This window comes from Mustelus asterias, chromosome 7 (genome assembly GCF_964213995.1).
Source record: "Mustelus asterias chromosome 7, sMusAst1.hap1.1, whole genome shotgun sequence".
NCBI classification, from domain to species: domain Eukaryota; kingdom Metazoa; phylum Chordata; class Chondrichthyes; order Carcharhiniformes; family Triakidae; genus Mustelus; species Mustelus asterias.
Window position 1 is genome coordinate 103,243,843 of NC_135807.1, and position 25,393 is coordinate 103,269,235.

A 25,393-nucleotide genomic window follows, 5' to 3' on the forward strand; every position below is an offset into this window, starting at 1 on the left:
TAACTGGTCTGCAATCCCTGGCTTTCTGTCTCCTCCCCTTTTTGAATAGAGGAGTTACATTTGCTATTTTCCAATCTAATGGCTTTTTCCTTGAATCTATAGAATCGAGATGACCTTAGTGACTGAGAATCAAATATGCTCAGCCAAGGCCGAGATCTGAAGGTTTGGAAAGGGCTCTTGATAAAATTGAATTTCATGCACGAGATGTTACCCTAAATATTCTACACTCCCCAACACACAAAGTTTGTATATCTCTATACACTGGAACAGAATTCCAAATCTTGCTGAGAGAGGGGAAAATAAAACTCCATCTTCCCAAACAGCAAAGTGTAGCGATAATCATGTTAGTTCCACACATTTTGATGACTAAAATGAAAACTCCAAAGTAATAATCAGAAAATAAAATATAAAAGCACTTATCAGCAATCTGGCAACAATTCAAAGGATGCACATACAATGTCTGTGAACTCATTACCTTTCTGATAATTACACTGACTAGTTACAGCTTGAAATAAAATAAATCTCACCATCAGAAATACTGTCCCAATACGGAGAGAGGAATTCATATTCTCCCAGCTGGATCATTTCAAATAATTCCTCTTGGTCTCGTTCCAGACTCCGGAATGGAGGAAAGCCACACAGCAGGATGTACAGGATTACACCAGTGGCCCACATATCCACCTCTAACCCATAGCCTAGCAAAAGAATATGACAAAACATTAAAGTCAGTATGGACTGGCATTGCTCACTGCTCAACAGTGACACAAATACTAACTGTAGTCAAGAGCTATAGCAGTAATCTACTGAACTGGACATCACAAAAAAGGTGGTGAAGGGGCAGACTTCTTCTCTTTAGTATTTAAATGCAATGGCAACTGTATCTAATCAAATATGAACAGGGTAAATTGAACTTACTGCCTCAAAATGACATCTGTATCTTAAAATTGCAGCCTTGCATAAAGTTGTGTACATCGGAATAAATGATTAAATGCACATAACTGGTGAAAGTGAACATTCTACTGAATGTTAATGCATAGGTACAAAAGGTAATCAAAACAGTCGAAATTATCCAGTCCAGAGAAATCTGGATTGAACTCAGTGATTTATATCAGGACCTTGTGGAAGTCCTGATGCACACACATGCACTATAATTGCCCAGAAAGATTACGCTTCCGATGGGCTGATTCATGCTGCCTGGGAGCCTCTGCGAATGACTCTAATTTCAGTGGGCTAGATGTGTGGGACTTACCTGGGACTTATCCTGGAAGTGTTGCACAGTTTAATCTCCGTTACAACTCAGAGACTAACTATTATAACTGAACTAAGCACCACAACTGATGCCCCTAAACACCAATTGACTCAATCGCAGTCTGAGCACACCCCCAATCTAATACACCACCGACTTGACTCCCACCCTGGCCCAACCCAACTACCCCCTCTGATTGGACTACATTCCAACCCAACTATCCCCCCCACCCCGATTGGACTACCCATTCCAACCCAACAACCCCCCCCCCCGATTAGATTACATTCCAACCAAACTACCCCACCCCACCCCAATTGGACTACCCATTCCAACCCAACTACCCCCCTGATCAGACTACTCATTTCAACCCAACTATCCACCTGAGCCAGCTACCCCACCCAATCTGACCCATAGAAATCATAAAAATCATAGAAACCCTACAGTACAGAAAGAGGCCATTCGGCCCATCAAGTCTGCACCGACCACAATCCCACCCAGGCCCTACCCTCATATCCCTACACATTTTACCCGCTAATCCTTCTAATCTACGCATCCCAGGACACTAAGGGGCAATTTTAGCAAGGCCAATCAACCTAACTCGCACATCTTTGGACTGTGAGAGGAAACCGGAGCACCCGGAGGAAACCCACACAGACACAAGGAGAATGTGCAAACTCCACACAGACAGTGACCCAAGCCGGGAATCAAACCCAGGTCCCTGGAGCTGTGAAGCAGCAGTGCTAACCACTGTGCTACCGTGCCGCCCAATGACCCAATGACCATTCCAACCCAACTATCCCCCCCACCACCCCCTCCCCACCTTTGGACTAAATTACCCAATGACCTGATGTCGACTAACCGCCAACTTGACCCAGCTGGCCCCCAACCTACTACCCACTTACTCACTCACTCGCTTAACCACACCCTCCATTCATTCACCCACCCACCCTCTCCCACTCACCCACCCATCCACACTCACTTAATAATTCACTCACCCATTCACACACTTAGCCACTCATTCACCCACCCTCCACTCACTTACCCACTCATTCACCCTCCCTCCACTCACTTACCCACTCATTCACCCTCCCTCCACTCACTTATCCAGTCACTCAACCACTCACCCGCCCACTCATTCATTCATAGAAAGACTTGAGACCGTTAAAAAATGTTCTATCTGCAGCAGCAAATGTCATTAAAAAGTGGAGGCGGTCTCTCTTTGTCCATTTGCTTCTCCACTCGCCCAATTTGGCCAGGACAGGCTGCAGTAATGCACCCAGCACTGCCGCTGACCTGAAGATCAGGGCCAGTGAATTACAATGAGGAACTGATACTGCTGCTATACAGGATCTTGTTTGTATCCCGCATCTGCAGTAATGTGTTTAAATTTATGCACGGCACCTCATGAAGGATAAAAGCAAAACATTGCAGATGTTGCAGAGTAAAAAAAATAAAAGTGCTGGTACCTCATGAAGGATATACTACTCTGGAAGAGGTACAGAGCAGATTCACCAGAACAGTATTTAAAGAGTTAAATTGTGTAGTCAGGTTGATTACAACTAGCTTCTATTCCCTTGAATTTAAAACACGGAGAGGAATTCCCATTGGGGTTGTTAAATGTAAAGAGGTTTGATAGAGAATATACAGAAAAGTTGTTCCCTCAGGAGGAGGAATCCAGAACAAGAGTACTAGTCTTAAAATTGGTGCTTAAATTAAGCCATCTCGCCATGAAATTGGGAAGCACTATTTCACACAATGGATACTTGGAATCATAGAATCCTTACAGTGGAGTAGGAGGCTATTCGGCTCATTGAGTATGCATTGACTCTCCAACAGAACATCTTACAGGTCCATCCCCCATCCTATCCCCGTACCTTATGCATTTACCCCACTAATTCCCATAACCTATACATCTTTGAACACTAAGGGGCAATTTAGCATGGCCAATCCACCTAAACTGTACATTTTTGGACTGTGGGAGGAAACTGGACCACCCGGAGGAAACACACGCAGACAAGGGGAAAACGTGCAAACTCCACACAGTGACCTGAGACCAGATTTGAACCTGGGTCCCTGGCGCTGTGAGGCAGCAGTGCTAACCAATCTGCCACCATGCTGCTCATGGAAGCCTGGATCAGTGTCTCCCCAAAATATGTGGATGCTGAGTCAACTGAAATGTTCAAAGCAGATATTAATAGAGTCCTATTAGCCAAGGGCATAGGGATATTGATCAAATGGCATTGGTACAGGTCAGCCATGCTTTGATTGAATGTCAGTAAAGGCAGCATTGGGTTGAATGGCCTACTCCTGTTCCTACATTCCTATACATGAACACTGTACGTGACTGAAACAAAGTTGAATAGGGCAGAATCAGTGTAAGGAAGAAGAATATAGGGAAATGGGACTGGGATGGGCATTCAGATTTTGGAATTCCACACATGTGGGGGATTAACTCCAATTGGGACTGGGGTGGGCCAGACATCCGTTTTCACATTGGATTTTCTGAATAATTTTGACTCATTGTAATGTACGTGTTTGTTTGGTTGCATTAAAATTGTACAGCACCAAGGGACACTCTTAATGTGTATAATACACGGTAGCACAGTGGTTAGCACTGCTGCTTCACAGCTCCAGGGTCCCGGGTTCGATTCCCAGCTCGGGTCACTGTCTGTGTGGAGTTTGCACATTCTCCTCGTGTCTGCGTTGGTTTCCTCCGGTTTCCTCCCACAGTCCAAAGATGTGCGGGTTAGGTTGATTGGCCAGGTTAAAAAAAATTGTCCTTGAGATGTGTAGTTAGAGGGATTAGCGGGTAAATATGTGGGGGTAGGGCCTGGGTGGGATTGTGGTCGGTGCAGACTCGATGGGCCGAATGGCCTCCTTCTGCACTGTAGGGTTTCTAGGTTTCTAGTAATAGGGGAAGATTCTGGATGGTCTGAAATCAAAGATTTGCAGGGAGGACTAGGAGAGATATTTTCAAATTGCAAGCATTCTTCCCAATAGTATCAGTATAGAAATAGTTCAACTTTGCTGCCCATTAACCGTTCTCATTGAAGGTGATACAAATTACATCAATTAGTTGGAAATATGGAAATGATTAGAATCTATGCCCTTGGAGAAACAGATGACCTGATTTGCCATCATAAATTTGGTTAAGTAGGAATATTCTCAGGCCAATAGCAAAATAAATTATTTATAATTGGAAAACTTGTGAGTTGAACTGGAAAGCTAGAATAAGGTTATGAAAACACAGTGCACTTAATAAGACTGTGCATGATAAACTTCATCCATTACCAGAGACTCTCAGACAAATGGGACGCATCTGGTGTATGATGCATCCATGCTTATTTTATGACAGATCATCTTCCTACCTTAACAGCTTGCAATCATTTAGATTTTCAGTTGGCTTGAACCAGATTCTGGAATTGATATTTTGGCTGGTAATTGATAGGCAAAATCCTAAAGTCAGAGTCCGAGGGCTGGATTTTCAAGCAGAGACAGGTGGGAGCTAAAAACAGTCCTACCAGCCTGTGTGCCTCTCCATGTTGCTTCTATGAGGTGGAGATGCCAACATTGGACTGGGGTGGGCAGAGTAAGAAGTCTCACAACACCAGGTTAAAGACCAACAGGTTTATTTGGAATCACGAGCTTCCAAAGCGCAGCTCTTTCATCAGATGAGTGGAGAGGTAGATTCACAAACACGGCATATATAGGCAAAGACACAATTGCAAGATAATTACAGATTGGAATGTGAAGAATGGTTGGAATGTGAGTATTTAGAGGTAATCAAGTCTTTACAGGTACAAACAGTGTGCGTGGACAGAGGGATAATCACAGGTTAAAGAGGTGTGAATTGTCTCAAGCCGGGACAGTTAGGAGGATTTTGCAAACCCAGGCAGTATGGTGGGGATTACAAGTAGTAGTACACACTACTTGTAACCAATCGTTCTCATTCCTGGAGGCCAGCTGTGATTTTCCAGTCGGCGTCCAAATTCCCACAGGCAGTGGGAGACAGTTTAGATGCCAAGAGGGAGCCTCCCGGGGGCAGACCTGGAGACTGGTATTCCATAGAGGCCTAGAAGCTCCTCCTACATTCCTGGCTGCAGTCAGAGGTAACCCTGTGGAGGCATGCTTTCCTTCTCACCTCCACAGTGGGGGACTGGTTGCAAAAGCCATTTTTTAATTTATGAATTAACAAGTTGGAGAGAGGACATTTCCACTTTGAAGGCTCTCTCTCTTACTTACCTTCCATAGCAGCCAATTGGGCCTTTCAGGTTGTAAGGTTTTTGATTGGCTCTCCAGATTTGAGAGCCTTCCCATCAATCTTTATTTGGATGACAAACATGTCTCCAGGCCAATTAAAGGGCCATCCCTGTAAAAACCACAATGAGTGACTGTTTCCCCTTGAGCACTTGGATCAGCCCCTGCCGGGAAAATTTAGTCCTCTGAGAGCAGAAATATAATGATGCATAATGGTGACAATTTTACAATGGAGCACTCCTGGTGTGGTCAGAGCCCATGTGGGTGACGAGCTGAGAGTTCTTGGTTCACAAATTCACAGCATTTTCTGTCCTAACCTATGGAAATCCCTTCCCTAAACTGCACTTTCCACCTGAAGATGCCTCTTAAAATCTTTGATTAATCTACCCTAATATCTCCTCACGTGCCTCAGTGTCAAATTCTGTTTGGGGTTATTACTCCTTTGAAGAATCTTGAGATGTTTTATTCCATTAAATACATGTTGTTTTTAAATATGGACATGTTGTACCCAATCCAAGGGCCTGCCGATAGAAGCCCTAAATCAAAAAATCTGATTCAATTTCTAAACCCATGGGGTGGATATTAGCTCACTATGGGCTTCTGGGGGACTGTGCACTTGCAAATAAATTGGCAAAAGTAGCCTTGAAGTTCATAGTGCACTAGAGACAATTTGAGAACAATATGTTTTGGAACTAACCAGAGAACAGGCTACTTTAAACTTGGTAATCTGTAATACTGTTGTTTCACTTCCCTCACCTAGTGGTGCACAAGGCAGATTTTTTCATCTGCTCCCATGGCTAATCTTTCCTCTTTCCTGGAACAGGTCGCTGGCTTGTTGCCAGAGGCATATAGCTAAGGGACACCAATCCACACCAATCATGGCTGACTAGGAATCTCTCCTGCTCTTATCGCCTGGCGGGCATTGGTGTATGTTGGAAGGATTTTGCAGGTTGATAGTCAATGCATTTGGCCACATTATGAATGCACCTTATTTGGCCATCAAGTCCTGGAGTGGAACTTGAACCCAGAGCTTCTGGTTCAGAGGCAGGGACACTATTCACTGCACTACAAGACCTCCATAATATGTAATGAGACAGGATTAATTAATGATCTCATAAAGCCATTAATGATGCACCTCACTTACCACTCCACAATGATATATTCAATCTATCTGTTACCCCACTCCCATCTCAGTGTCCCATATGGAGTAATCTCCATGAGCAAGGTCTACTAGCAAACATTTTTTGGACCAAGGAATGAGAAACATGGAAAGACACTAATAAGTTGCTTGTGACAAATAGCACCTGTGGAATGGTAGGCTTTAATCTACCACAGCAGGAGTGACCCTTGTTAAACAGGTTCAAGACAAGTCAGGACCCCTGTGCAGTCAACCTTCACTGCTGCGGCCTCAGTCCAAACCCCTTATGCACTTGTGGAGAGACACAAACAATGCTGTACATTCCCGAGAAGTGCCCCTTTACAGACTAAGTGGCAAACTAATAACTTAAATTCAACAAATGAGGAGATGATCACTTGGCTCTGTGGATTTGCATTCACTAAATAAGATAAATTATCTCACTGTGAAGGATCCTATAGGCAAGCGTGATCATAACATGATAGAATTCCACATTTAGTTTGTAAGTAAGAAACTTGGGTTTCAGGCTAGTGTTTTAAACTTAATTAAAGGCAATTTTAAAAGCATTGAGACATAGTTTGCTATAGCAGACTGGGAACACAAATTAAAAGGTAGGCTAGTTGATAAGCAGACATTTAAGGATCTACTTCGTAAATCAAAAAAGGTATATTCCATTGAGAAAGAAAGGCTCAATGAGAAGAGTGGCTTACTAAGAAAATTAAAGTTTCTAGCAAATTGAAGGAAAAGGCATGGTGAAGGTTGGAGATAGGCCAGAAGATTGGGAAAATTTATATAAAAAGAGGGATACACTTGCAGTTCAAAGATGATTGACTAAATTAATTCCTGGGCTGAAGGGGTTATCTTATGAAGAAAGGTTAAACAGGTTGAGCCTATACTCGTTGGAGTTTAGAAGAATGAGAACTGACCTTATTGAAACATACAAGATTCTGACAGGATAGATGCTGAATGGACACTTCTCCTTGTGGGGCAATCTAAAACTAGAGGGCATAGTTTCAGTACGAGAGGTCTCTTATTTAAGATGGAGATGAGGAGGAATTTCTTCTGAGGATTATTAATCTTTAGAATTTCTTTCCCCAGTGAGCAGTAGAGGCTGAGTCATTGAATAAACTCAGGGCTGAGTTAGATAAATCTTTGATCTACAAGGGAGTCAAGGGTTACAGGGCAGGGAGCAGGCAGGATACTGGAGTTAAGGGCCACAATCAGATTAGCCTTGATCTTATTGAATGGTGGAGCAGGCTTGATAGACCCAATGGCCTACTCTTGCTCCTATTTCTTATGATCTTATGGTAACTTCATTTCCTTCCGTAGCCAGGTGAATCAATTTTAATTACCAGCTCTTTTTAATATTATTGCACTAGTTCCAGGCAGGAAGTAACCACTAGCCTACGGAATGATCCTTGGCTATCTGGTGGCATTCAGACTATTGGTGGGACAGGGGGTCTGGAGACATCTTGCGATAGAAGAGGAAAGGGGAAAATTCTTTGTCTAGAGAGGACTATAACTTTCTGGGAGATCAAGAGGAGCAATTCTGCTCACTCTAGCCCCGCAAGGTAAAGCAAAAAACTTACCTTGAATGGCTTCTGTGTTTTATTCATATTCATTCATGGGATGTGGGCATCACGGGCAAGTCCAACATTTACTGCCCATTCCCAATTGCCTTTCAGAAAGTAGTGGCGGGCCACATTTTGTAACCACTGCAGCCCATGCGGTGTAGGTACACCCACATTACTGTTAGGAAGGGAGTTCCAGGATTTTGACTCGGTGACAGTGAAGGAACAGCAATACACTTCCAAGTCTATTGGCGTGTGGCTTGGAGGGGAACTTACAGATGGTGATGATGTCAAGTGATGCTGCTCTTCTTCTTCAAAGGTGGTAGAAGTTGTGGGTTGGAAAGTTGCTTTGAAGGAACTTTGACAAATTACTGGAGTATATCTTGTAGATGGTACACACTTCTGCCATTGTGCAAAGGTGGAGGGATTGAATGATGAAGGAGATGGATGAGGTGTCAGTCAAACAGACTGTTTTGTCCTTGATGCATGTCAAGCTTCTTGAGTGCTATTGGAGCTGCCCTCATCCAAGCAAGTGGAGAGTATTCATTCGCATTCTTGAATTGTTCCTTGTAGATAACTGACAGATTTTGAGGAGTCAGGTGAGTTACTCTCCACAGAATTCCCAAGAGCAGTCTCTGACCTGCTCTTGCGGCAACAGCATTTATGTGGCTGGACCAGTGAAGTTCCTGGTCAATGTTGTCCCCCAGGCACCTGATAGTGGGGATTCAGCAATGGTAATGCCATTGAATGCCAAGAGGAAATGCTTACATTCTTTCTTGTTGGAAATGGTCATTGCCTGGAACTTAGGTGGCCCAAATGTTACTTGTCACTCAAAGCCTGAATATTGCCACATCTTGCTGTATGTGAGCACCGACTGCTTCAGTAGCTGATGAATTGCCAATGTGACTGAACACTGATCATTAGCAAACATCCCCATTTAAGATCTTATGGTGAAAGGAAGATTATTGATGAAGCAGCTAAAGATTGTTGGGCCTAGGCACAACCATGACCAACTCCTCCACAATGTCTTGAGGCTGAGATGCTTCCTCCAACAACCACAATCATTTTCCTTTGCGCCAGGTATGACTCTAGCCAGTGGAGAGTTTTCCCCATGGTAATGATTTACTACCGCTCCTTGATACACACTCAGTCAAATGCCACCTTGCTGCCACTCTCACCTCACTTTTTGAATTCAGCTCTTTTGTCCATGTTTAGGCCAAGGTTGTAATGAAGCCTGGAGCCGAGTGGATCTGTCAATCCTCTTCTGACAGGCCATCTGGCAGGGAAGCTACAGCATCTCTCTACTCAGACTGGAGTTAAAATTGCAGTCAGCACCCAATTACAGAATTGGGTCCCAATGTGCAGAATTGTAAAAACCCTCTGACTTTGAGTGAGCAGCTTGGCTACTTTTCCAGAATAGTTAGTGAAAATCGGAAACAGTGTAATCTAGGCGGTACGAGTGGGTAAATTACCCGTTGGATTATAACTGCTTCTCTGCTTGTATTCACTGGGTGGGGTAGGGTTAAAATCTATTCCCATCTGTTGAAACCTAATGAAATTATTTAAAGGCGAATGTTGTAGGAGGGAGGAACTGTTACTTTTCATTTAAATGAGTCAATGGAAAATCATATTGTTCTTAAATTAGTTCCCCGAGGCACTGCCCTCCACCTGGAGCAGACTGGTGTTTACGTGGTGACATCTACCACAATGGCTATTATAGTGCTGGGGTGGGCGAGATCTGAGTCATGAATGGTTGTACAAAATTCTTCCCCAAAAATCATACAATAGGAAGTGCAAAGCCAACAGTGAGCTCCATTATATATAGTGGGTTAAAGGAATTGGTTTGGTGAGTTAAATGGCCGTTGCTCATTCCAAGGATTATGCCTCTATTGGTAAAGGCCACATGCAGTGCCCAATATCTCCCATATAGTGGCTCACGGTGTTACTCCATTGTACACCATGAGGGTTGTAAGCCCTGTGGAATATGATAGAGTTTGATGGGTAATGAAGAACAATAAAGGAAGCACAGGAATGAAGACAAGTACAATACACCAACAAAAACGTTTACCAAGCTGGAGTACAAGTAACAAAATAAGCTGTACCATTAGTAAATGTCTTGTAGAGTCTTTGTGGGATGATAGGAATAATGATTAGCACAACTGCACAGTAAACGTAACAAGCTTATAATACTTTCATTCCCAACATAAGGATACATTTTTCCTTTTGTCTTTAATACCTGTCTCAGAGAGAATTTCAGGAGCCACATATGTTGGAGTCCCACATACAGTAAATATGGGATTGGTCACTTTCAGAGCAAGGCCAAAGTCGGCCAATTTTAATACTGTGCTTCCATCCGCTTTGTGCTGAACCTACAATTGGAGAACAAACCCCATAAAACCATTAGAACGATACAGTCCATGGCCACAGACAATTCCAGTAAATATTGTGCTGTTCAATGTGAAGGTAGGCTGTTAGGGGAGAAACATTTCTCATTTCAGACAGAATCAAATAGATGCTGATCAGGGAGTATACTTGGATGTATAACTCCCACCACATTGCACTAACATGCCACAACTCCTGATGTATTCATGTGATTTTTCTGTTTCCTGAAGTTGCTATCTTGTAGTCAATACAAGAGAGATTACTGATACTGTGTGAAAATTAGAAACATAGTGGGGGTGATCTGACCAGAATTTGGCAGTGTCAGGATCGGACTGAAAACCGGTGAGTTTCTCTCTAGAAAAACAGGCCAGTTTTCTCTCCAGATCATCTGACACTCTTTCAAAAAAAAACAGGAGAGACGTGCTTCATGCTGTCATATTGAGGGACAGGCTTAAACACACTGGCAAAGCCCAGCTGCACCGAGATCAGATCGGAGCAAAAATACCTCCCCCCCCCCTCCCCCCACGGAAGTCTCAGTGCCCCCTCACCGCCACCCGCCCTGTAATCAGGGCCGGCATTATTTCTCCCCCCTGCGATAAGAGCCGGCATCTCCCCCCACCACCCCTTGTGATCAGAGCTGGAATCCCCAAACAGATGATGCCAGCATACCCCCCTGAAAATAATAAATGCCGGCACTCCCTAGCCCCCAACATCACCAGCATTGGATTCTTCCCCAATCAGCACCCTCACAAACAGCCATAGCCGACATCCCTCGATCCAACAACCACCCCCCCCCCCCCCCCCCCCCAACCATAAAAAATTGAATCCCTCCCCCATAGGGCTCCCACTAATGCCCACCCCAGCATTCCCCCAGTACAGATTGGCACTGCCAGGTTGTCCCAAACTGTGCCAGGCCACTGACTGGCCATGTCCCTATCCCCCCCGAGAGCTATGGCACCAGGGGGCAGCCCCACGACAGGTACACATCTGAGCAAACCCATTGCAAAGCTTTTTTTTGGAGAGTTGGTGCAGACTCAATGGGCTAAATGGTCTCTTTCTGCATTGTAGTGATTCTATGCATATTGGGGATAGTCGGAATGTGAAATTGAGGCCACAATTAGATCAACCATGATCTTATTGAATAGCAGAGCAGACTTGAGTGGCCAAATGGCCTTCTCCTGCTCCTAATTTGTCCCTATGTATGTATCTTAAAGGAGAAGAGAGAAATGGAGAGATTTGAATTCAAGCGCTTAAGAGCTAAACCACTTATGGTAACAAACCAACTGTGGAGGAAATTGTAGATGTAACACTGTGGAACTCACTGATCATGGGTAAATTAGGAAGAATGCAACATTAAGAATGGGTGTATTCTTTAAAGTAAAAACTTGTTAGTACTTACAAGAAGATTTTCTGGTTTCAAATCTCTATGTATGATGTTCCTGCTGTGGATGTATGCTAATGCATCACAAAGGTTGTTCATCATAAAGGCAGCATTGTTTTCGGTAAATTTAACACTATCTGTAATTGCATCAAACAGATCTCCTCCATGAATGTACTCCATAATAAGATATATCTCCCCTTCTGTCTCAAACTCCTCAATGAACCTCACAATATTAGGATGAGAAAGGCTCCTTACAATTGCAATTTCATTTTCAATCATAATCTCTTTTCCCTTTAACTTAGATTTATCAATGATTTTCACTGCATATTCATATTCTGTATTCTTAAGCCGACATTGTTTTACTAAAGCGAAGTTACCATCTCCAATAGTTCTGCCAATTTCATAATAACGTTCAATTTCTCTTTGAGATTTTGGTTGTTGTTGTCTTGACACAAGAACCTCTGTTTCTCTAGTGTGAATGCTATTGTCTTTTCTCATTAAAAGTTGTTCCATTCTAATAGTTTTCACAGGTTGCTTTTGAGCTTCTTCCACTCCTTTATCACCCCATATATGTTCTTCCTCATTCCTTGATGTTCCATGGCCACAATAGCATTTTCTAGTATCCTCTTGCTTTGCATTTTTACAAACTTCATATCTTATACTAGGAAGTTTATTTTCTGTATCCCATTGGTGTTCGTCTATTTGTCCTTGTTCCCTTTCAGACTTTACTTTTGCCCATTGATCTAATCCTTTTTCCTCTTTCATTTTCTTCTGTCCCCTCCTTATATTCTTCACTGGCTGCTCTCCTTCAGTACCACATTTATCTTCCTTCCATCTATTTCTGTCTCTTGTTTCCTCTCTCCTTTTCATTTCCTTAACCTCATAAGTTATTTGTTGCTTACCAGGGACATCAGTTCTATCTTCTTCCCACTCAGATCCTCCTATCTGCAACATCTTTATTTCTTCTGTTCTTTTACATCCTCGTTCACATGTTTCTACATCCTTCTCTGCTTCTCTATTGTTCTCTTTTTGCTTATGCTTCTTTTCCTCTTTGTTGATTTGCCTACTCTCCATTAATTCATTTTCCCTGTCAAAGCTTCTATCCTTCTGCTGCCTTGCTTTCTCACCCAGCTCCCTGTGCTCTCTTTCCCATCTCTCCTGTTCCCATTTCCGAGCTCTCTCTCTTTCCTGTTGCCCCACTCTGGCTCTGACTTCTTCCATCTTTGTTGCAATTTGTCTTTCAGAAGAAGCAAGCTCAGAATGCTCAAACTCAGCAGTTGTTTTTAATCCCATCTCATCGTGTCTGTGGTGGTGTTTCTCAGAATGGCACCAGTGTCGCTGGATCAAACTTCGGGCACATGGATTGTTGGGGTAGAGTTCTCTTAAGACTTTCTGTATATCATTCAGAGTGAGTTGTGATCTCCCAGTAGCAATAAACACATCATCTCCTCTGTAGAAGTCAGAAATACTTCTTACTTCTTTCCCTTTCAAAGTGTAGAGTTTCTTCACATATTCCCTTTTGCCATGGAGGTGTCCCAAAGCTTCTGCAATATCACCAACAAGTTGCTCAAATGTCTGTGTGCAGCGATTATTCAAAAGGATGGTCACCTTCGTATGTGATTGCCCATCTGCCTTTATTACAGTCATTATCCTAGGCTTTGCAGGACTGGGCTTAGAATGGACAGCGTGACAGCAGCTCCTTTTATGAATGACTGCATTGCAATTGGTTGCATCAGACAATGACTGTCCAAATGTTCCTCGTCCTATGGGTGGATATGTGACCCGCAGGTTATCTTCCTGCTGCTCGCTGTTTAATTCACTAAACAAGGCTCGTTTCTCTGGAAAAGAGAAGATTTAAGAACTTAGTCTGAAATATTACACCACCTCTTTTCAAAATTTAGAATCAGGTGAGCTCTACACATTAACACTCCATTGCATGGCTGTCCTATATACAAGTCACTTACATATGACTGAAATATTCCTTTGTACTGTACTCATGGTCATGGGTGGGAACAGAGGTTACACATTTGCTATTTAGAGTTTTAGTTCACCCACGTCACCAAATGCAATTATTGCATTTGGTGACATGTGGGTGAACTAAAACTCTAAATAGGAAAACTCAACATATCACATTGACAATCATTTGTTAAATTTAATATGCAGTTCTGAATCTTAAGCAAGGATTCCACCTCTTGATCTTAGCAGTTGAAATGTTGCACCAACACAGAAGCTTTAAGTGACCGATGTTTGATTGCAAGGTGGATTGCTGGGCACTGCAGCCTTACCACAAGGCCAATGGCATCAATGGGAGCCCCGACTGATTCTCATAACTGGGTGCCAAATAAACATCCGAGACAAGATCATCATTAATTGCCTTTTATAGGCTCCCTTCGGTGGGTGCGAAATTGTGTGGACCTGCTGCATCTTAAATCCAGCCTTCAGCTCTTTAAGAAGAAGCAGAGTACTCAGTGACGGTGAGTGGGCATTTTGTCACTGCGGCACAGGAAGAATGATGACAGCCACTTCAAATATCCGATATTGCCGCGGAGATTATCACAGAGAAAGTAAGGACCATGAAGGAAGCCATGTTTCTATCAGATTGATAATGGATAAGTTGACCAGCATTAGTGGAGGGAAATGGCTGGGAAGGTCAACATCATAAGAAGTCTCACAACACCAGGTTAAAGTCCAACAGGTTTATCTGGTAGCACAAGCCACTAGCTTTCGGAGCGCTGCCCCTTCATCAGGTGAGTGGGAGTTCTGTTCACAAACAGGGCATGTAAAGACATAAACTCAATTTATTACATTATTTTGTAATAAATTATTTTGTAAAGATGAAGGGGCAGCGCTCCGAAAGCTAGTGGCTTGTGCTACCAAATAAACCTGTTGGACATTAACCTGATGTTGTGAGACTTCTTACTGTGTTTACCCCACTCCAACGCCGGCATCTCCACATCAAGGTCAACACCAGCTTAGGAAACTTAATGATTTCCAAAGATGTACGGGTTAGGTTGATTGGCCATGCTAAATTGCCCGTGTGTCAGGGGGATTAGCAGGTTAAATACGTGGGGTTACGGCGATAGGGCCCAGAGGAGAATTGTTGTCAGTGCAGACTTGATAGGCCAAATGGCCTCCTTTTGAACTGTAGGGATTCTATGATCTTACCATGATTATTGACGTGAGTCCTCTTCACATCTTCCTTTGTGGACAACACCACAAACAACAGACTCTGGCCCATTCACAAGCAATGCCTCCCTCTCCCTTCCCCTTGCATCGCCTTCATTCACAATGGGAAAATTCATTACATCTCCTTCAGCCTCAACTCACACTGAACACCTGCCTTCACAAAAGCTTCTCATTCTTCCTTTCATTTGCTGCTCCTTTTCTTATAAACATGCAATGTGAAGTTGCTCAACATGGCACACACTAACTGACTCTCTCTGTTCCTGCAGGTGAAGCTGGCACCTGCAAGCTTGGACTACTCTAAAGAACTGAGCAACCATCGACCTCTTTGACAGGCAGGGCCTGCCACATAGTAGTTTGCAAGCTTTGAGATATTCCATAGTAGTGTATTTGGGAATTAATGCTTCCTTTTCTCCTTCAGTTTAACTGTCCAGCTTACACGCTCACATGCACACATCGTCGGAAATGAATCAAAAAAATCATCAAATGCTTGCGACACAAAAAATCATCAAATGCTCGATGGAGGGTTACAAGTTAGCAAGAAATGAGCTGAAAAAGGGGCTTAGGAGAGCTAGGAGGGGGCATGAGAAGTCCTTGGCGGGTCGGATCAAGGAAAACCCCAAGGCTTTTTACTCTTATGTGAGGAATAAAAGAATTACCAGGGTGAGGTTGGGGCTGGTCAAGGACGGCAGTGGGAATTTGTGCATGGAGTCAGAAGAGATAGGAGAGGTGATGAATGAATACTTTTCTTCGGTGTTCACCAAGGAGAGGGGCCTTGTTTTTGAGGAAGAGAGGGTGTCACAGGCTGATAGGCTGGAGGAAGTAGATGTTCGGAGGGAAGATGTACTAGCAATTTTGAATAAACTGAAAGTTGATAAGTCCCCTGGGCCTGATGAAATATATCCTAGGAGTCTTTGGGAGGCAAGGGATGAGATAGCAGAGCCTTTGGCATTGATCTTTGCGTCCTCACTGTCCACGGGGGTGGTGTCAGAGGACTGGAGAGTGGCGAATGTGGTTCCTCTGTTTAAGAAAGGGAATAGAACTGACCCTGGTAATTATAGGCCGGTTAGTCTTACTTCGGTGGTCGGTAAGTTGATGGAAAAGGTCCTCAGGGATAGGATTTACGACCATTTAGAAAGATGCGGATTAATCCGGGATAGTCAGCACGGATTCATGAAGAGCAAGTCGTGCCTCACAAATTTGATAGAATTTTTTGAGGAGGTAACTAAGTGTGTTGATGAAGGTAGGGCAGTTGATGTCATATACATGGATTTTAGTAAGGCGTTTGATAAGGTCCCCCATGGTCGGCTTATGATGAAAGTGAGGAGGTGTGGGATAGAGGGAAAGTTGGCCGATTGGATAGCTAACTGGCTGTCTGATCGAAGACAGAGGGTGGTGGTGGATGGAAAATTTTCGGATTGGAGGCAGGTTGCTAGCGGAGTGCCACAGGGATCAGTGCTTGGTCCTCTGCTCTTTCTGATTTTTATTAATGACTTAGAGGAGGGGGCTGAAGGGTGGATCAGTAAATTTGCTGATGACACCAAGATTGGTGGAGTAGTGGATGAGGTGGAGGGCTGTTGTAGGCTGCAAAGAGATATAGATAGGATGCAGAGCTGGGCTGAAAAATGGCAAATGGAGTTTAACCCTGACAAATGCGAGGTGATTCATTTTGGTAGGACTAATTTAAATGTGGATTACAGGGTCAAAGGTAGGGTTCTGAAGAATGTGGAGGAACAGAGAGATCTTGGGGTTCATATCCATAGATCTCTGAAGGTTGCCACTCAAGTGGATAGAGCTGTGAAGACGGCCTATAGTGTGTTGGTGTTCATTAACAGGGGGTTGGAGTTTAAGAGCCGTGGGGTTATGCTGCAACTGTACAGGACCTTGGTGAGACCACATTTGGAATATTGTGTGCAGTTCTGGTCACCTCACTATAAGAAGGATGTGGAGACACTGGAAAGAGTGCAAAGGAGATTTACCAGGATGCTGCCTGGTTTGGAGGGTAGGTCTTATGAGGAAAGGTTGAGGGAACTTGGGCTTTTCTCTTTGGAGCAGAGGAGGTTGAGAGGAGACTTGATAGAGGTTTATATGATGATGAGGGGGATAGATAGAGTGAACGTTCAAAGACTATTTCCTCAGGTGGATGGAGCTATTACAAGGGGGCATAACTATAGGGTTCATGGTGGGAGATATAGGAAGGATGTCCGAGGTAGGTTCTTTACGCAGAGAGTGGTTGGGGTGTGGAATGGACTGCCTGCAGTGATAGTGGAGTCAGAAACTTTAGGAACATTTAAGAAGCTATTGGATAGGCACATGGAGCACACCAGGATGATAGGGAGGAAATAGCTTGACCTGGGTTTCAGACAAAGCTCGGCACAACATCGTGGGCCGAAGGGCCTGTTCTGTGCTGTACTGTTCTATGTTCTATGACACAGAAGGAAACCATTTGGACATCATGTCAGTACCAGCTCTCTATAGGAAAAACTCAGCTAGTCCTATTCTCTCAGCTTTCCCTATAGCCTGTATATTTTCCCTCTTCAGGAGCTTTTCCAGTTCTCTTTTGAAAGCTATGATTGAATGGGCCTTCACCACACCCTCAGGCAATGCATTTGGTTTCATCTTATGTTCAGGGGTTCATGATGTAGAGATGCTGGCGTTGGACTGGGGTAGGCACAGTAAGAAGTCTCACAACACCAGGATAAAGTCCAATAGGTTTATTTGATAGCACAAGCTTTCGGAGCACTGCTCCTTCATCAGGTGAGTGAAGAGTTGGATTCACAAACAGAGCATATATAGGCACAGACTCAATTTACAATTTACAAGATAATGGTTGGAATGCGAATCTTAACAGGTAATCAGGTCTTTAAGCACAGGTTAAAGAGGTGTAAATTGTCTCATGCCAGGACAGATAATGAGATTTTGCAAGCCCATGCATGTCGTAGGGGTTACAGATAGTGTGACATGAACTCAAGATCCCAGTTGAGGCCGTCCTCATGTGTGCGGAACTTGGCTATCAGTTTCTACTCGGTGATTCTGCGTTGTTGTGTGTCGTGAAGGCCGCCTTGGAGAACGCTTACCCGAAGATCAGAGGCTGAATGCCCTTGACTGCTGAAGTGTTCCCCGACAGGAAAGAAACACTCCTGTCTGCTGATTGCCGAGCGATGTCCATTCATCCGTTGTGGCGTCTGCATGGTCTTGCCAATGTACTATGCCTCAGGACATCCTTTCCTGCGGCGTATCAGGTAGACAACGTATGTACCGTGTACCTGGTAGATGGTGTTCTCACGTGAGATGATGGCATCCGTGTTGATGATCCGGCATGTCTTGCAGAGGTTGCTGTGGCAGGGTTGTGTGGTGTTGTGGTCACTGTTCTCCTGAAGGCTGGGTAGTTTGCTGCGGACAATGGTCTGTTTGATGTTGCGCGGTTGTTTGAAGGCAAGAAGTGAGTGTGTGGAGATGACCTTGGCGAGATGTTCGTCTTCATCGATGGCATGTTGAAAGCTCTGGCGAGGATGTTGTAGCTTCTCCGCTCCGGGGAAGTACTGGACAACGAAGGGTACTCTGTCCGCCGTGTCCCGTGTTTGTCTTCTGAGGATGTCGATGCGGTTTTTCGCTGTGGCGCGTCGGAACTGTCGATCGATGAGTCGAGCGCCATATCCTGTTCTTATGAGGGCGTCTTTCAGCATCTGTAGGTGTCTGTTGTGATCCTCCTCATCTGAGCAGATCCTGTGTATACGGAGGGCTTGTCCATAGGGGATGGCTTCTTTAACGTGTTTAGGGTGGAAGCTGGAGAAGTGGAGCATCGTGAGGTTATCCGTGGGCTTGCGGTACAGTGAAGTGCTGAGGTGACAGTCCTTGATGGAGATGCATGTGTCCAAGAATGCAACCGATTCCGGAGAGTAGTCCATGGTGAGCCTGATGGTGGGATGGAACTTGTTGATGTCATCATACAGTTGTTTCAGTGATTGTTCACCATGAGTAAAAAGGAAGAAAATGTCATCGATGTATCTAGTGTATAGCATCAGTTGAAGGTCCTGTGCGGTGAAGAAGTCTTGTTCGAACATGTGCATGAAGATGTTGGCATATTGAGGTGCGAATTTGGTCCCCATGGCTGTTCCATGTGTCTGAATGAAGAACTGGTTGTTGAAGATGAAGATGTTGTGGTCCAGGATGAAGCGGATGAGATGTAAAATTGCATCTGGAGATTGACAGTTGTCGGCGTTGAGTATTGAGGCAGTTGCAGCAACGCCGTTGTCGTGGAAGATGCTGGTGTAGAGTGCCGAGACATCCATTGTGACAAGGAGTGTTCCTGGTTCAACTGCTCCATGTGTGCCGAGTTTCTGTAAGAAGTCTGTAGTGTCATGGCAGAAGCTGGGGGTTCCTTGTACGATGGGTTTCAGGATGCCCTCGAAGTAGCCGGAGAGGTTCTCGCACAGGGTCCCATTGCCTGTTACGATGGGACAGCCGGGTGTGTTGGCCTTGTGTATCTTCAGGAGGCAGTAGAGATCTCCAACATGGGGAGTACGTGGGATGAGAGCATGGAGGGCGCTCTGAGGGTCCGGATCAAAGGTCTTGATCAGTCGATTGAGTTGACGGATGTGTTATTTGGTCAGATCTGCGGGTAACTGTCTACATAGAACATAGAACAGTATAGCACAGAACAGGCCCTTCAGCCCACGATGTTGTGCCGAGCTTTATCTGAAACCAAGATCAAGCTAATCCACTCCCTATCATCCTGGTGTGCTCCATGTGCCTATCCAATAACCGCTTAAATGTTCCTAAAGTGTCTGACTCCACTATCACTGCAGGCAGTCCATTCCACACCCCAACCACTCTCTGCGTAAAGAACCTACCTCTGCTATCCTTCCTATATCTCCCAACACGAACCCTATAGTTATGCCCCCTTGTAATAGCTCCATCCACCCGAGGAAATAAGTCTTTGAACGTTCACTCTATCTATCCCCCTCATCATCTTATAAACCTCTATTGAGTCTCCCCTCAGCCTCCTCCGCTCCAGAGAGAACAGCCCTAGCTCCCTCAACCTTTCCTCATAAGACCTACCCTCCAAACCAGGCAGCATCCTGGTAAATCTCCTCTGCACTCTTTCCAGCGCTTCCACATCCTTCTTATAGTGAGGTGACCAGAACTGCACACAATATTCCAAATGTGGTCTCACCAAGGTCCTGTACAGTTGCAGCATAACCCCACGGCTCTTAAACTCAAACCCCCTGTTAATAAAAGCTAACACACTATAGGCCTTCTTCACAGCTCTATCCACTTGAGTGGCAACCTTTAGAGATCTGTGGATATGGACCCCAAGATCTCTCTGTTCCTCCACATTCTTCAGAACCCTACCTTTGACCCTGTAATCCACATTTAAATTAGTCCTACCAAAATGAATCACCTCACATTTATCAGGGTTAAACTCCATTTGCCATTTTTCAGCCCAGCTTTGCATCCTATCTATGTCTCTTTGCAGCCTACAACAGCCCTCCACCTCATCCACTACTCCACCAATCTTGGTGTCACCAGCAAATTTACTGATCCACCCTTCAGCCCCCTCCTCTAAGTCATTAATAAAAATCACAAAGAGCAGAGGACCAAGCACTGATCCCTGTGGCACTCCACTAGCAACCTGCCTCCAATCCGAAAATTTTCCATCCACCACCACCCTCTGTCTTCGATCAGACAGCCAGTTAGCTATCCAATCGGCCAACTTTCCCTCTATCCCACACCTCCTCACTTTCATCATAAGCCGACCATGGGGGACCTTATCAAACGCCTTACTAAAATCCATGTATATGACATCAACTGCCCTACCTTCATCAACACACTTAGTTACCTCCTCAAAAAATTCTATCAAATTTGTGAGGCACGACTTGCTCTTCATGAATCCGTGCTGACTATCCCGGATTAATCCGCATCTTTCTAAATGGTCGTAAATCCCATCCCCAAGGACCTTTTCCATCAATTTACCAACCACCGAAGTACGACTAACCGGTCTATAATTACCAGGATCACTTCTATTCTCTTTCTTAAACAGAGGAACAGAGTCTGTAGCGTTCCTGGTTGTTCAGTTGTCGGTAGACTTCTTTGCAGTAATCCGTTCTGTTCAGTATGCCAGTGGGCCCTCCTTTATCTGCTGGTTTGATGACAATGTTGTGGTTGGTCTCGAGAGCGCGGATGGCATTGCGTTGTGCTTGGTTGATGTTCGGGGCTGTCTTGTGAGTGCGGCTGATGAATCCGGCATTGACGCACCTCCTGTCGGCTTGGACATACATGTCGAGTTGAGGGCAGCGACCTTCCGGAGGAGTCCAATTTGACTCTTTCCTCTTCGGTCGCTATACCGCAGATCTCTCTGTTGGCTGTTCCAGTTCATTGGCTGTCTCATTGGGTTCGCTGCTGGCCTCTCGGGGTTTGTGAATGAACTCTCGGAGTCTCATTCGCCTGATGAATTCCTCTGTGTCCGTTTTGGTGGTGGGGCAGAAATTGAGCCCTCAGCTGAGCACTTCGATTTCGTCTGGTTGAAGTGTGTAATCCGACCAAATAAACCTGTTGGACTTTAACCTGGTGTTGTGAGACTTTTTACTGTTCAGGTGTTCTTTAGAGTTTGACCGATTCTCTTAAAAAGCTACTTAAGACTGTAATTCGCAAACCATGATTATTTATTTACAGCTCTGTATACATCTCAGTAACTCTACACAAGGCTGTACTTCTCTTTCCCTCCAGATCTGTTACTTAGTCATGTGACATTGCATCATCACCATCAGGTGCTCCTGATGTTAACCCTTTACTCTACATTTCCCCCTTCCATCATCCCAACTCTTTATTCCAATTAGATACATGCTCCTACATCTCCTTCCAAAGTCTCGGACTTCATAGGGTCCATCTCTGCAATGCCTTGACCACTCACTTAACTGGTTCTCCTCTCACTCGGAGGGTGACGATGATCTGCACTCTCTTGTCAAGTGCATCTCCTGGATGATTGCAGAACTTTGTCTGTTGCATGATTTGTGCTACCTTACTGTGAGTTAGACTTTCACTCATTTGCAAGAGATTTGAAACTGTTTTTCATCCAGGAACTCAACTACTATGTGATTGTGTATTAATTCATCTCTCAGGATTGCATAGCTGCAGTTTTCTGCAAGCCTGAACAGGCATGAATCAATCCATGCATTTCTCCCGGGTTTTTGTTATTGCTTAAATTTTGCTCTTTTCATGGTGAAATGATTTTGAATGCTGAACTATGAATCAAATGCCTGGAGGATTTCTTCTTTGTAGGAGGAGGCCATTGAGCCCAATAGAGTTACCGAGGCCCACACCCCCACTCTATCCCCATAAACCCATGCATTTACCATGGCTAATCCACCTAACCTACATGTCTGTGGACACTATTAGCAATCTAGCATGGCCAATCCCACTAATCTACACATCTTTGGATTTCATTGAAACTTCATCGACTCTCTGCTAAAAATAGCTCCAACAGCAGAGCAAAGTATTGACCTGATACTTTTGTTCCTTTCTGTTCAAACCTGAAACTATTCGATATCTTGGAAAATCTCTTTCTCCACTTATCCCGGTGTTGAATCTGTTGTCAGCCATCAGCATTTTGGGATGGCTGTGGGCGTAGCAGTCTAGACTCCACGCTTATCCTAAGCACTGAATCTACTGCTGCTTCAGTAATGTGGCTAATGAGACCGAACCAGTGTTTCATCAAAGTTAATCATCACATTTCTAAAGCTCAGGATCATGTATGACTTTTTAACTGCTCTCTCAACCTGCCCTGCTACCTTCAACAACTTGCGCACATACACCCAGGTTTCTCTGTTCCAGCACACCTTTAGAATTGTCATCTTCATCTTATATTGCCTCTTCTCATTCTTCTTACCAAAATGTATCCCTTCACACTTCTCCACATCAAATGCCATATTGCATTACACAATCATTCAATTGCTATTGTTTAACCTTGCCACTACATGACTTGTACTTCTGCCTTTCTTCTTAGTCCCTCAGTCAACTCCAGGCTGTGGGACCGCTCAGATGGAGTAGAACAATCGCTCTGAAGATAGTGTCACTTGTTCAGGTTACAATCCTGTTAGGGACCATTAACATTTAAAGAGAAACCCAAACATTTTGGCCGGAATCTTACCACCGTTCACGCCAGCAGGATTTTCCCATCCCACCACAAGTGGATGGAGATTTGGCTAGCTGCCAAATTCTTTGACCTTCCTGCAGCAAGAGTGTGGTATGAACAGCAGGTAAGATCATGCCCCTTGTTTTAACCATTAGAACTACACGACAAGATTTCACATTTTTAAACAAAAACTAAATTTATGGTATATAAAAGTCTTCAACAAACAAGCGCTATTAACTTAACAATCCGTTTTGTAACTACATATGTTATGCACTCAATCTTACTTTTTATTTCCCCCAAGAATTCCCTTATACTTTATGATACATTAGAGTTATTTACTTCTGTTCTGGATCCACCTAGAATATGCCACAATCCTCCGAGAACGACTCAATTCTCCTCAGTTCCAACGATTATCAAAGGTAAGAATTTCATTCACCACCTCTTGACTTCTGTAAACTTTAGGATAGTAATGGAAAAAGATGAGTGTTGTCCTATGGGTAAGGTGCTGAATTGGGGGAAGGCTAACTACAACCGGATTAGGCAGGATTTGGTGGCTGTTGATTGGGAGAGGCTGTTCGAGGGTAAATCCGCATCTGGCATATGGGAGTCTTTTAAGGAGCAGTTGATAGGACTGCAGGACAGGCATGTGCCTGTAACGAGGAAGGATAGGAAAGGTAGGATTCAGTGTTCGAAGGGTATAACAACATCTCTCCTGTGGTCTCAACTGCATTCCCAATTACTCTGCAAATAAATGAGCCAAAAAGGCCAATAAAGGTCCCTAGTTTGATTACAGGTGCCCACTGCTCAGCGTTCTTGGTTAGAGGATGGAACAGGGTATTACATTAGGCTATAAGAAATAGGAACAGAAGTAGGCCTTTCAGCCCCTCGAGCCTTCTGACATCTAATCCAACATCCCTCACATCCACGTCCCCACCCTTTCCCCTGGATTCCCGCACTGATCAACAATCTATCTCAGCCTTAAATATGCACAAGGACTCTGCCCCCACAGCTCCCTGTGGCAAGGAGTTCCAACGCTCTGAAAGAAATTCCTCCTAATCTCAGTCTTAAATTGGCACCCTTTATTCTGAGACTATTCTCTCTGGTCCTAGACTCTCCCATGAGGGGAAACACCCTCTCAGCATTTACCCCGTCAAGCCCCTTAACACATCTACTGGTTCCCCTCTCCACACTCTGGTTGAGACTTCCTTGCATGAAGCCACGCTGACGCCAGATTAGATTATGATTTTCCAAATGTGCTGCTACTACTTCCTTAATAATTGATTCCAACATTTAACAAAAAGTAGACATGAGGCCAACCGGCCTATTGTTACCTAATGTTATCATAGAATGTCTACATTGCAGAAGGAGGCATTTTAGCCCATTGAGTCTGCACCAACCACAATCTCACCCAGGCCCTATTCCAGTAACCCCTCATATTTACCCTGCTAATCCCCCTGACACTCGGGTCAATTTAGCATGGCCAATCAACCTAACCTGCACAACCCACACAGACACATGGAAAACGTGGGGGCAGCACGGTAGCACAGTGGTTAGCACTGCTGCTTCACAGCTCCAGGGACTTGAGTTCGATTCCCGGCTTGGGTCACTGTCTGTGTGGAGTTTGCACATTCTCCTCATGTCTGCATGGGTTTCCTCTGGGTGCTCCGGTTTCCTCCCACAGTCCAAATATGTGAGGGTTAGGTTGATTGGCCATGCTAAAAAAAAATTGCCCCTTAGTGTCCCGAGATGCGTAGGTTAGAGGGATTAGTGGGTAAATATGTAGGGATATGGAGGTAGGGCCTGGATGGGATTGTGGTCGGTGCAGACTCAATGGACCAAATGGCCTCCTTCTGCACTGTAGGGTTTCTATGATTCGAGAGCCGTGGATAACCAGTAAAATTGTGGGTCTAATCAAAAAGAAAAAAAGAGGCATACATGAGGTCCAGGCAGCTAAAAACAGATGGAGCACTGGAGGAATACAGAGAAAGCAGAAAAGAACTCAAACAGGGAGTTAGAAGGGCAAAAAGGGGTCACGAAATGTCCTTGGCAGACAGGATTAAGGAGAATCCTAAGGCATTTTATACATACATTAGGAACAAGAGGG

At 44.4% G+C, this 25,393-nt stretch overlaps 1 protein-coding gene across 1 annotated transcript in view; it reads right to left on the reverse strand.

Moving 5' to 3' along the window:
* LOC144495884 (serine/threonine-protein kinase DCLK3-like) overlaps window positions 1–25,393 on the reverse strand; it is a 77,488-nt gene that overhangs the window by 25,839 nt on the left and 26,256 nt on the right. The window contains exons 2-4 of the mRNA XM_078216613.1: window positions 11,991–13,810; window positions 10,446–10,578; window positions 528–695 (exon numbers count right to left, since the gene is read on the reverse strand). Coding sequence (XP_078072739.1) covers window positions 528–695; window positions 10,446–10,578; window positions 11,991–13,810 — 2,121 coding nt within the window. The remainder of the gene's footprint in view (window positions 1–527; window positions 696–10,445; window positions 10,579–11,990; window positions 13,811–25,393) is intronic.